At 38.9% G+C, this 13,049-nt stretch overlaps 2 protein-coding genes across 2 annotated transcripts in view; one reads left to right on the top strand and one right to left on the bottom strand.

The window, feature by feature from the left end:
* sema4f (sema domain, immunoglobulin domain (Ig), transmembrane domain (TM) and short cytoplasmic domain, (semaphorin) 4F) overlaps positions 1-3,061 on the bottom strand; it is a 110,188-nt gene extending 107,127 nt beyond the window's left edge. Inside the window, exon 1 of the mRNA XM_074699381.1 lies at positions 2,865-3,061. The gene's annotated coding sequence lies outside the window, so the exon portion shown is untranslated. The remainder of the gene's footprint in view (positions 1-2,864) is intronic.
* A 374-nt stretch (positions 3,062-3,435) lies between these two features.
* m1ap (meiosis 1 associated protein) overlaps positions 3,436-13,049 on the top strand; it is a 31,206-nt gene continuing 21,592 nt past the window's right edge. The window contains exons 1-4 of the mRNA XM_074699383.1: positions 3,436-3,482; positions 4,763-5,026; positions 5,120-5,314; positions 6,872-7,043. Of these exons, the coding sequence (XP_074555484.1) occupies positions 4,769-5,026; positions 5,120-5,314; positions 6,872-7,043 (625 nt within the window). The 5' untranslated portion in view covers positions 3,436-3,482; positions 4,763-4,768. The remainder of the gene's footprint in view (positions 3,483-4,762; positions 5,027-5,119; positions 5,315-6,871; positions 7,044-13,049) is intronic.

Raw genomic sequence — 13,049 nt, 5'->3', positions numbered from 1 at the left:
GTCACATGAGCTGAGCTGTGTCTCTGATTGGACAATCAAACGATCCTATGAACTGCTAAACTGCCGAGTTACAAAGAAAAATCACCCTAACAGTACAGTGTGCTGATAGTGAAATTAGCGTTGAGACACAAGCTGTTTTTTTAATCAGGCTGTAAATATGTTTTTAATGCCGTAAAAGTCTGTTTTATGACTGGGTGTGTACGTGACTTCCGGTCTTTCTGTAGCTAGCCTCAAGCGACTTCATTTTTACTGACTGGATGTTGGTCAAACACACACCCTAGCTTGAAAGTGACCTATCCCTATATCTGAGCAATAAGACAGTGACACCCAGTGGCACAAACATGAATGACTACGGCTTTTCTTTTTTTCTTTTTACGGCTTTAGATATTGTACACTCAAAAACCATTATTGTTCAAAAAGAATATAAAACACTATCAGCAACTCCAAATGTAGCTATTGTTATAATTAATTGCTCGCTTGTTGAAGAAATCTACTGAAACAAAGCTTTTTTCACTTAATATAATTATGGACGGGTACCTTTCACATCTAAAATGATACGGTACCGATACCTGGTACCTGGCAATCGGTACCGGTACTCAACGGTACCAATTTTCAGTACCTTTTGTGTTCATGTGGTAAAAAAAAAACAATTTATTTATGAATAAAATGTATTTTTTTAAATCTAACATATTTATTCTACAATATATTATCTTGCAATGCTGTGTTTATGTCCAGCATGGAAAATCACCTACTCTTCTACTCCCTCACAGTCATAAAGATGCATTTAGGAGCCTAAACATGGCACTTTTTTGATTTGATGTGAATTGGTACCTGGTACTTTTGACAGAATTCGGTCGGTACCTATAAAAGTACCTGATTCGGTACCCATCCCAAAATATGATTACATTGGAAAACCCCCAAAATTGCGAACGACAGGCAAGTGCCAGATACAAGAATTTATGAAAACAAACTTTGAGCTAAACGGAAACTCATATAACTTATAAGTTTTGATGCAGTTAGATTGTCAGTTTATCTAAAACTCAAGTGGTAAAAACAAGTTTCCTCCCATCAAACCCTCTTCATTCAGAACTTCTGTGGTTTAATGAAAGGAGTTTCCAATTTCATGGTCTTGTTCCTCTCTCAGGGAATTAAACTCAACCTTCTCAAGGCAGAAAACAACCTAACACGACTCAATCACGCACTGAGTAAACTAAAAAGACATTCAAACTGTTGCAAGAAGCACACTGGGCTGAAAAATAACTGGATGTTAAAAAAGTGCTGGAGTTAGTTGGCAAACTTTTCCTAAATCTCCTCTTTAATTTATTTATTTACCTTTATTTACATGCGTGTCTTTCTATAAGACTGACTAATCTGATAAAGAGAGTTGAAGAGAAGTCCTGACTCTTCAGGGTGTTGGAGATAAGTGTGTGTGTACGTGATAAACAGTTCAACAACCTCCAGATCTGATTTCTTGCTGCTGTTTCAGAAACCCTGATTCCCTACGTATCTCAAAGTGTGAATCCAGGAGTGTCCAGGAACGTCACACACACTGTATTTCAAAGAAGGACTCCTGATGGGCTTAAAATGATTGTCAGGGTGCTCTGCCAGGTACGAGGAGTTGGCAGGAGTAAAATTATTTCACTAAAGTAAACACATCCATCCATCCACACACACACACACACACACGTACTAAAATGTCATCTTCTTATCTCCTATAAGCAGATGTGCATTTCCCACATGTCTTCATGGCAACCCCAAACACTCATACGAAGTAACATGGTGTGTGAGAGTGCCAGGAAGAGCTGAAAGAAATTCTGTCACTATGCATCACTCATGTTCAAGCCAGTGTTCACTAAAATCCTCCAAACTGTGTGCTTTACCAAAACCCTGCTCACGAGGAAAACTGTAATATTCAAAATAAAATGTCCTTTTCATTCAAAACAAACAACAAAAATACAAACTCAGTGACCCAGTGACAGGCTGTCTGTTAGTGTCTGGAGACAAGGCCCAACCAAAATGCCACATATAGAGTGTTTCCGCCATGTTGGAGGCACTGTCACAACAGAGCAGAAATCAAGCTTGCAGGTGTAGAGGATTGTTGTCACACAAAATGGTAAATTACTGCCCCGTTTTTGCTACACTAAGTAGTCAGACCAATAAAAATCAACATTTCACATGCTTTTGACAAACGTAAGTGCAAACTATTGTCCGTAGTACAGAGAACATTATGGCCAGCTAAACTCCGTTAGGATTTCCAAAGCAATAATCTGTCATTAATCTCAACATTCAAGTTTGTTCACAGCATTTCGTGTCAGGAAGGTCATGTTCTCTGCCCATAGCATCTCAAAATCACACTTTAGTGAAAGTGAATATATTCTGACAGAGTATAACTTTGATTGATAAGGTAGAGCATTGCATTCACAAAAAAAAAAAAAAAAGCCTGTTTGTGCTAAATAACTGTCTCTAAAAACAGGAATTTATTTACTTTATATTTTCATGTTTTTAAAAGATACTATCTCGTAAAAACAGGATTTTCTATGAACTGTTGCTGCATGTTTTGCCGCTAAACAGGAAGTTCTAAAATTAATAAATTTCTATTTTTACGACACAGTAACTCACAAAAAAAGAAAAATCAAAAATAGTATTTTCTGTTTTTATGAGAAAGTATTTTATGAAAACAAGAAATTTAAAAATAAATTTAAAATATCCTGTTTTTATGTCATAAATACATACAGATTTTTTTTTATTTCCAGGTGAAAGCAATACACCGTAGATTGAGAGGTAATCACTGCAATAAAAGTACATGAGTAAAACTCAGCGTGGCTTTTCCCATGAAAAATATAATAACATCCGCGTTTTCTTACCTTTGAGTAGATGATGATAAAGATGCTAACTCCTTTTATATCGGTCTTTCCCGCTTATTAGGTGTAATTTTCCAAAATATCTCGCTCCTTCTTGCTGATTGAGTCCTTCACTACAAGTTTCGGTGTGCTCCGGGTGTTTATCCACATTTTTTGGCCGGTATGACATCCAAAAAAAAACATGTTTTACCGCGCATTTCCTTCCACGTTTACGTTCGTGTCCATTCAGCGTGGCTGCACATCCGGGTAACTGCCCAAATCGTAGCGCCAGTGGAAACGACCAATGGTGGAAAGTCACACACAAACAGTCTTAATAGGACTTGAATCAACCAGATGAAGTTCCAAAAACGAACCCTTCACATTGTTTTCCAGGGTTTCTTTGGTTGGATTCTCCAGAGCTGTTCTCTATTCATCCAGAACAGACAGCCAAACGGAAAGACGGATCACTATCCGTACATTCTTGATAGGTGCAGAGTGATTCATCTTGGCAGAGTTAGACAATCTTCGGTTAAAAGCTCGCTTGATTGTCCTCGCGCCACTGCAATGAATCTGACGTTAGCTTCAGCCTGCCTGCCTGCCTGGACACTACGAGGCCCTCTCCGTGTGTACTCCTCATACAAGGTTAGAAGTCATGATTGTCAAGTGATATTTGATAGTTTCCAGAAAATTCGTTAACCAATCAACCATTGTCAATTTGACAGGTCCTGAATCCAGCAGAAACGAATTTAAGATATGGTTAAACTAGCTTCAATAGGGTTTTCTCACTTTTGTTAGAAGTTAGAATTACACTAGACTGGCTATTGAATGCTAACGGTCTAGGTAGCTACTCGGATGCGCGGCCATATTGGAGCTGTATGTAAACATTAAGTGGACGGAGATAGAAGTGCACGGTCAAATATGATTTTATAATTGTTGAAAAACGCACAAAACATAAATACCAAGCTTATCAAGAACATTTAGCCCCAATCAAATCAATATTTAAATGCTTGTCTGGAATCCCTTGAGTGACTTTTTCACAGGAAGGTAAGGATTGAGGTATGACAAGAGTGCTGAGTATATTTGGTATGTTAGTAGTCCAGTGTCTGACATAGCACAAAAACATTCAGTGTCATATTATTCATGATAATGGTGATGAGATATCAGTGGTGAAAGATAAATGCCCTGGATTGCAAAGACTGAAAATATATTTTAAAATGTGTAAACTCACTTTTAGTAAGATACGAAGGGCAGAAAATCAAACATCACAGTTTGCCCTCAAGTGGCACCTCTTCATGAAGATCAGAGAAAAACAGGGTTTCAGGGTAAAGGTCTGCTCAGCTTTCCATTGAATGGATTTGTTCTGTCAGTAGCTTTTCCTGTAGGTGTTTTTTAGAGGACGTGTGGTTATTTCAGCCTTAAATCTGTGATTCAATTCCGATATGATGCTTTCGATGCCTCAGTCGTTTTTAAAAGCAAGAGTCAGAAGTGTGGTTTAATGTGTATGAGTTTATTCTGATAGTAGATGTCTGATGTGGGGCAGACCAGATACAACAGCAGATACAACATAACAACAGAAAAATATTAAATCTTTCTTAAAACTAATTAAACAATCTTGGAACATATATATTTGTTAACAAAAGTCTGTTCCTAAGACACATGCTCATGCCGCGGCAGCAGGAGCTGCTTTGAAAAACGCTCTCATTTCATGGGCCTCCGCCGGCAGAGAAACGGTTTTCGGGGAGGTTACCACGCGGCAGTGTGAGGGCGCCTTGGTCTAGTTTTTTGTTAACCAAATATTAGCAGATTTTAGTCAAATACAATGCTTTGTAAGAAATGAAGGTCACAGTCTCTAATTCTTCGTGAAAAGTTCTCTGTAACATTTGTTTTTTAATACTGAGCTGTTCTGTGTTTGATGTCTTCAGATATCCATGGAGAACAGAAAGAGGCAGGCAGGTCCCTCCAACTCTGGCAGCTTGGTTTACCGTTCTTCCCTATTTCCCCGGCAACCAGCCCGGGTCCTGATAGTGGAGGCATTGCCCCCCTGGTGGTCACAGACATGTACAGTGCTCTGTGATGCCCTGGATAACTTCCTGTCCTTGGCATGTAGCTTGGATGGACCCAGTAGGATCCCACTCCTCAGCCTGTACGCTGTCAGCAGGCAGCAGGAATGTCTGCTGCCATTTGTGGTAAGATTGACGGCTAATTTCTCAGCTGTTCTCTCTTTGTTGTTGCCTTCAAAATGTCCAACTCAAATCTTTTTTTTTTCTCTGCTAATCCAGCAGGTTCGTGGTAACCTGGCCAGGCTGCGTTCCTGTGCAGAGGAGTTGAGGAGTATTCCTGTTGAGGGCTGCATCAGAGGAGCAGCCAGAGGAGGCGAGCTTCTACGGCAGACAGTGCTGGACAGCCTGCAGCAGTTTAAACAGTACATCAGACACACCAGTAACGGCCCCCAGGCCAGCAACATGTTTCTGGAGGTGAGCAGAGGTAGACCATCCGCCACATGCATAACCAGATAACATTAAACATTAAAATGAAAGACGACAAAACAAAAGTGAAGCTAATGTACTTCTGACTTTGTTTAATGTACTATTAATTAACAGTCATGTCTCTTGAGTAGGAAAAACCACAACAGTCAGACCTAAAGAATGCTCTGCTGTGAAGTGGTTTACTGTGAGGGCAGTGATTCATTAGATATGACCATTAGAAATCCAAGTTATCTCTGCCACACTGCCTCTAACTCCTCTATGTGGGAAATGGTAGTGATGAGGAACAGTTCTGTGGCTTAATAACAATAAAATCCAAACAAATTGTTGTTCAGAAGGAGCACCAGTTTACGTTTTTCATGTTTGCTTTGTTTTCTCCCATTCACATAAAGCTACTTTGAAAAGAGACAAAAAAACAAACACAGGACAACAGGGGAATCATGTATAGTTAAGTGCTTTCTCTTGAAAACAGAGAACACATGCAGCAGATGTGGCTTTCTGTCCCCATCTGTTGGAAGGTGATCAGTCTGGTTTGGCCCGCTTAAAGTGATACTCCAGGATGGAACAAGTTGGGTCCTATCACAAGGTTTAGGGCAGAAATTACCCCTACAGCAGTGATTTTGTGCAGCAGAAGCCCAGAGCGCTCGCACCAAACACACCCTCCCTGCTCCTCTGCCGGTTTCCTCTGCACTCAGACGGGGCCATACTTTACTTGACCAAAAACACAAATAAACGGACTCCCACCGAAAAAATCTGATATCGGTCCCACATCTTCTTTTGGTGAAATCACAACATTACACCCATTTTTGTGGAAAAACCCAGCATATTAGGTACAATAACACTAATAACAAACAAATAATAGAGAACTCTTAACACAAATCACCACACTTCCCACACAAAGACCAAGTTTAATTATTATACTTATTACATCTTACTTAAGTTGCTAGGCGCTGCCATGCTGGTTGTGGCTGCCTGTTACTGCAGCTCTGTCTTCTTTGTCCGTTTCTTCTGATTTTTTTTTGTCTCTTTTTCATCATTTTTGCATTTGGAGTGGGTATTTACTTTGTACGGTTCATTTGTTGGTCATGGACACCAAACTGGTTTTGTCTTCAGTGATATTTTTGCTATTTTTGCTCCTGTGTTTGTCTGGAGATCCTACATTCAACCATGGCTGCATTGTTTACATGTGAAATCAGCTGTTAGCAGCTTGTAGCATGTCAATGCTAACTGGTGCTAGGCCGGATGTTTCCCACAAGGTGAGGAGAAGGAGGTGAGTATGACGTGCTGGTTCTAAGGTGTGAGCTAAGAAGTGTCGACATGGACCTGTCCTTCCATCCATCGTTATTGGGAACGTAAGATCTATCTCCAATAAGATGGACGAGCTAGCTATGCTAACCCAGCAACAGAGGGAATACCAGAAGGCAGAGTAGCATCATGCTATTCACTGACATAGCTAACGGAGCAGAGATGTTATCTCACTCGGTTTAAAGTAAGGCTGGCTACATTTATGCTTGTTAAGACACTTTCCATGTCCTCATTTATTCGCAGGTGACCGTGGTGACCAGCCAACCAGGGCAGCACATCCTGCGCCTTCTGGAGACGGGGCTCAAAGATGCTGACCTGGTGTCCCTGAAGCGGCTCCTGGTGGTACAGATCCATTGTGAAACAGACTGGGACCAGGAAAACCTTTCACCTAAGGTCAACCACCCCGAGGCTGACGGTGAGAAATTAAAACAGCATGAGAAATATCCCTCCCTCTTTCACCCTTCACTTTTTAAATCATCTCTTTTCAGATTTATAACAACGTGTAGTTTCAAGTGGTTTGATCTAAATGTGAAGCGTTCAGTGTAATCTGAACAGAGAGGGGTGGAAAAGGGGAAACACGGTGAGATAGAAATGAGGGCAAAAAGGAACAGGAGGGAGAAGTGGGATAAAAGGCCCAGGGCGATCAGGAGAAAAGTGAGGAGAGGAGTACACACAGTGAAATCTCACTCGTACAAAATGTCACACACCATTTGAAATATTCACTCCTGCAGCTGCCTGCAGCTTTTTTTAAAGAGTTTATTCTCATTAGTGTTTTAAATGATGAAGCCTGGTTTTAATGATGCTGTCTGTTGTTAAACCCAAATTTCTCAAGAAGGTCAGTTATATAACCCTTCCCTGCTCTGTCGTCATCCTGGCTGTTCTTTTTGAAACACATCTAAAATAAAGTCAAATCTTTTCTAACTCTCACCATTAAACATGGTCCATATTGACATGATAGCATCACACAGTTGCTGCAGATTTGTCGTCTGAACATCCATGATGAGAATCTCCCGTTCCACCACATCCCAAAGGTGCTCTATTGGATTGAGATCTGGGGACTGTGGAGGACATTTGAGTCCAGGGTACTCATTAGCCACGATTACATGAGGAGTTTTTTGACTTTCTATGAATAGTCTAGAATAGTCAATGGGGCATGCGCAGAAAAACGTAAACATCATGAGATTTATCAAAGCTGGAGGACAACAGTTTGTTAATCACGGTGTTGCAATACTCTGTATTGCGAGTTTGTCGTCTGTCCAGTCTTGAAATTATGTTCATTTATTGCAAAGTTTGGATCAAAAACAAACTTTCTGCAGCAGTCCAGTGCTGACGGCTCGCCACCATTTTTAAAGTTGAGGAACGTCCCTAGTTGCGTCTTACGTCATATCTGAGCATGCACTGAAAGAACGTACTCTGACAACTTTCTGTTTGAGCGGATACATGATACCTCAATCGGTTTGGGGACAAGGCATTTTGTCCCACAGAACTGCTGCTCACTGGATATTTTCTCTTTTTGGACCATTCTCTGTAAACCCTAGAGATGGTTGTGGGTTAAAATCCCAGTAGATCAGCAGTTTCTGAAATACTCAGACCAACAACCATGCCACGTTCAAAGTCCCTTAAATCACCTTTCTTCGTCTTCATGCCTTAATGCATTGAGTTGCTGCCATGTGATTGGCTGATTAGAAATGTGTGTTAACGAGCAGTTGGACAGGTGTGCCTATACCCTATGTCAGGATATTTTTCCTGTTCATCATAACTGTTTTCTGACTATTTTGATCGTACCATATAAATACCGTGTATAAAGAACGACCATGGGGGGCGGATGACCTTATTGTTCAGCAGATGCTGGTTTAATGTTGTGACCTTTCGTGTCTTGTAAGCACGAGACTCAAAACCACGGGGCAAGAAAACCTTAAAGGATCCCAGAGACATCTAGGTCACCAGATTATGAAAGGTTAAGAAAAAAAGTCATTTCACACAAATTTTCCTTTGGAAAAAAAAAAGAATAAACTGCTGAAAATCATCATAACCACAGAAACCAACTGTTCACTTGGATCACACAAGCCTGGGACGGGATAATTGTTTAAAAAAACCTAATGACATTGTTTACACTCACCACAGAGTCAGTTTTCATTTGAGATCTTTTCTCACACGGTGTTTATTTCTTTTACAGTGCTGGAAAATGTGTAAAATCCACAGTAGTAACACCTCTTTTTATTTGTCCTCATAATAACCGGCCCTGCTGACTCTGGGTGGCTTGTGTTTATTGATCATTGATTGTTTGCAGTGATGTGAAGGATGTCTCCAGTGTGTCATCGAAACTGTTGTGAAGCCGTTGAGCAGAGAAATGTCGGGAATGGAGCCATGGAGACATTGTTGTGTAAAAACCACAGCTTAGTGACAGCGAGGATAACAGCCTCTGGCCGCTGTGACTCTGAAGTGTTTATAGCTCTGAATGTTTGGAGCATAAATATCTCGTGCTCTTTGATATCTCAGGCTACTCCCTCTTAATTATGTCAACAGCTGTGGTCCTAGAAACCCGTAACGCTGAGTTACAGCTGTTTTATTAGACGCGGTTTGTTCCAGTGGAGAAAACATAACTGTTGGCCTCTTAATATCTTCACACCCAGCTAGTGTGAGAGAGATTTAAATGTCTCAAACCTGGTAGAAAATGCTTAAGAACATTTGGAAAACTTGAAAACATGACTAAATAAATTAAGTTGATCGTTGAGGGAACTTAAAAGATGGATAAGCTAGAGGAAAGTCACTTGCAAGAAATATGATTGATAATTTTTTTTTTTTTTTTTTTTTTACAATATTTTTATTAAAGTTTTAGATACATATCAAACTTTGTATCAAATGTACAAACATTTTCATTTATGTCCCCTCAAACAAGTGCTCATTCACACACACACACACACACACACACACACACACACACACACACACACACACACACACACACACAAAATACTACTACTACTACTACTACTACTACTACTACTAATAAAAATAATAATAATAATAATAATAATAATAATAAAATTAATAATAATAATAATAATAATAATAATAATAATAATAATAAATAATGAAAATACACAAAAAAAATAAATAATAATAATAAAAATAATATTAAAAAAATAATTATAATAATAAAATTAATAATAATAATTTAGAAATGATAATAAAGAGAAAAGCTAAATAAATAAATAAATAAATAAAAATGATTGATTAATATTAATAACTAAAGGGTATTAACAGTCAGGGTTGCAGCCAATGATTATTTTAGTAATCAATTACTCTAACGATTATATTGACGATTAATCGATTAATCGGGGGGAAAAAAAACATGAATGTATTGTCACTTAAAGAATCAAAAGTTTGGACAATATAATAGAAAGTATCTTGCTATTTCATCAGATTAAGAATGTTTTGGGCAAAAAAGGTAAATAAAGAAAAATGTTTCCTCAGTCTTTTCACCTGCAGGTCAAAAAGTTCACCCCCTCTGCCCTACCACTGTCTGTAGCAGCTAACACTTATGCTAACGTTGGTTTAATGAACTCCTCGTGGTTTTCAAACGGGGTGACGGTTAAATAAAAAAACTAAACGAGTCCTAAAAACATGCCATGAATTTCACAGCATATAAAGGAGTGTATGTGGGATTTTGTAGCTCCTCACCTCAGCTCCTCATTGATGAGCTCAACATGTTTGAGTTCTCCCAAACTCTGGGATTCTTTTGATTTTTTTGGACAAACAGCTTCCCCGACTGCCATTATTCACGTTTACTTGTTTGCCTCCCCTGCTGTCTCGACCTCTCTTCTCCTCTAATCTACACTCCAGTCCAGTAGGTGGTGGTAATGCACCTTCAGCTAGTTGCCAACCGTTAAATAATCCGAAAAAAAGGAAGAAGGCAAATAAACTAAAGAGAAACTAATACAGTAGTGATGCGGCACAGTGCATCGATTATGAAAAAATGTTGTTGACGCTTTAGGAGTCAATTTTTATGCAAGCATGTGACATGGTGTTAGTTTTCTGTGCTAGACTGTATGAGCTCAGCAACCCTATTTATCCTGGTCATCCACTTCCTCTTCAGGCTGAACGCCAAGGTGTACCGAGTCCTGCTGAATCCAACCATAGTCCGATAGCATTCACATTATTTAGGTGTGTTAATCAAGCTATACTCAGTCCGTTCTTGGTCCGACTAAGCTGTAAGTTCGATCTCGTGCTGACTAAGCTCATAGTCTGATTTCTGAAGCTGCATGTAAATGTACAGACTGACTTCTGTGTTGTTTTTTAGATTTTAGAGAAAAAGTCAGAGACTATCAAGGCAGACTTACGGTTCACATAGAAAGCTCTTTTAAACTAACCGCCTAGTGACAAATCTGAGATCTGTTTCTCTGCAGAGAAGGATTATCACTCATATATATCTGCTAATCCTCTCTGCATCCTTGAATTGTTCTGTTCTTTACCTCTCCTCTCAGACGTTTGACAGCTGTTGTGGTAATAACCAATGAATGGAGAGATCATGAGGATCTGTGTTTCTATAATCAGGTGTGTTTGTGTGTTCTGTCCTGTATGAATGTTCGTACACTATTGTGTGTCCTCGTGCTTGGTTTTTCCTGTGAATCAGTGACTACACAGTTTCTATAATTACAGATTTCTGTAGTGCGTCTGAGTAAATGCTCCTTAATGATTATTCTTCCTTTGTTAAAAAAAAATCTCACTCTGTAAATCTGGAACAGAGGGATGAGAGGACTGTTTCCTGCTCTTCTTTCTCTGGTGTCTCTGTTACCTCCTCCGTTGGTTTCTTCTTTCCATAACAGAATCTCTCTGCCGTATGTGTGTTTAAACATCTCTTTTCTGGTTTCTGGATGTTTTTGCAGTTCTCCATTTCCCTTCAATGCTTCCCATGTTTATTTTATCTGTCTTGCAAAACCATATATTTGTGATGTACTAACCTAGATTTAGTGTTCACACATGCTCATACCTCTTGGGATTTGTGCTTTTCGGCTCAGATTGAAACCAAACTCCATTCAATAAAATACTATTTTCATGCCAGTTGACTAGGGATGGGAATCAAAAACCAGCCATGTTTCAATCCATCTACATCATTATCCATTATGCTTAACAATTCCTTTAATGATTCTTTACACTATGACTTACGTCAACTAGTCTTCTGCAGCTATCTTAGCCTAGCAGTTAGATAACGTTTACCAAGAAAACTCTGAATCCGGATGTTTTTTCACAAAGAAATATACATTACTTTCTCTCAAGAGATTCCTATTTAACACATTCAACATGGTATACGTCTCATTTACCAAAAACAAAATGAACAAAATAGTGCTAGCTTGATGCTAACGTATATAGGAAATTGTATTGCCATACTAGCGGCTAGGATATATCAGTAAAACTTTAGTTTCGGAATAGAATTTCAACTTTCATCACAGAAACGTGTCACAGTTAGTCTTTGTTAACTCCAAATGTCAAATTCTCACAGGGAAATGAAAGAAAACTACGGCAAGGTTCCAAACAACTTAAACTATTGGAACAGTAACATAGCAAAATAGTGCAATAACATCATTAGACATGCAGTTTTTCATTATTTCTATTTATTTACCTCCAGAGATGTCAAGATCCAGTTATCAGTTTCATATTTATTTACTTATAAACTCAATAAAATGTTAATGACGGAAAACCTGTGAAGCTACTTTTTTGCAGAGAAAACTCACAGGAGGAACTGATAAGGGAATTACTAAAGAATTGGATTCATAAGGGCATTTGTATCAATAAAATCTGAACAAAACCCATCCCTACAGTTACCACCTGGTAATGCAAGCTGCATTCAAATATCTACCAATGTGCCTTTAAAGTATCCAGGAAGCAAAGTCCATAATCAGTTAATATGATGACAGATAGTGACAGGGTCCAATGTGTGTTTTTATGATAATGATGATTAATGCTTTTTCTGTTTACAAGTGTTTTCCTTTTTACAGCTCTTGAAATGTTCCCAGCCCCACACACACACACTCAGTTACACTTGTATTACCAAACACTCAACAAACTATTTTGAGACAGAAGAAATAATGACTGGAACAATTTTGTACCATAAGAGGAAGATAATAACACGATGGCCTGCAGCCAAGTATTATGAAATGGTAAGCCGAGTTGTCATTCTCAGTGCTTACAATAAGCCTTATTTCCTTTACTACATTTCTATGATAATGTGAAATTTCATCACTCCCCTAAGGCGACTCTCCTCCACAGTGAGCACTGCAGAGCAGAAACATTGGAGCTTTTTCAAGATACTTTTGCAGAAGGAATTGTTGCTAAATTATTAGTGTTTACTGCATTTATTTACACAGAAAGTGCTCCTGCAATTTGACCTTGATTTTGACCAAACCATTGAGTCCTTTGT

The sequence above is a fragment of the Halichoeres trimaculatus genome, unplaced genomic scaffold (genome assembly GCF_033239565.1).
Source record: "Halichoeres trimaculatus isolate MK-OKI-2021-1 unplaced genomic scaffold, fHalTri1.1 fHalTri1_scaffold_22, whole genome shotgun sequence".
In the NCBI taxonomy this organism is placed as follows: Eukaryota; Metazoa; Chordata; class Actinopteri; order Labriformes; family Labridae; genus Halichoeres; species Halichoeres trimaculatus.
The sequence above is the reverse complement of the archived record's forward strand: the minus strand, read 5'-3'. Positions and strand labels throughout refer to the sequence as shown.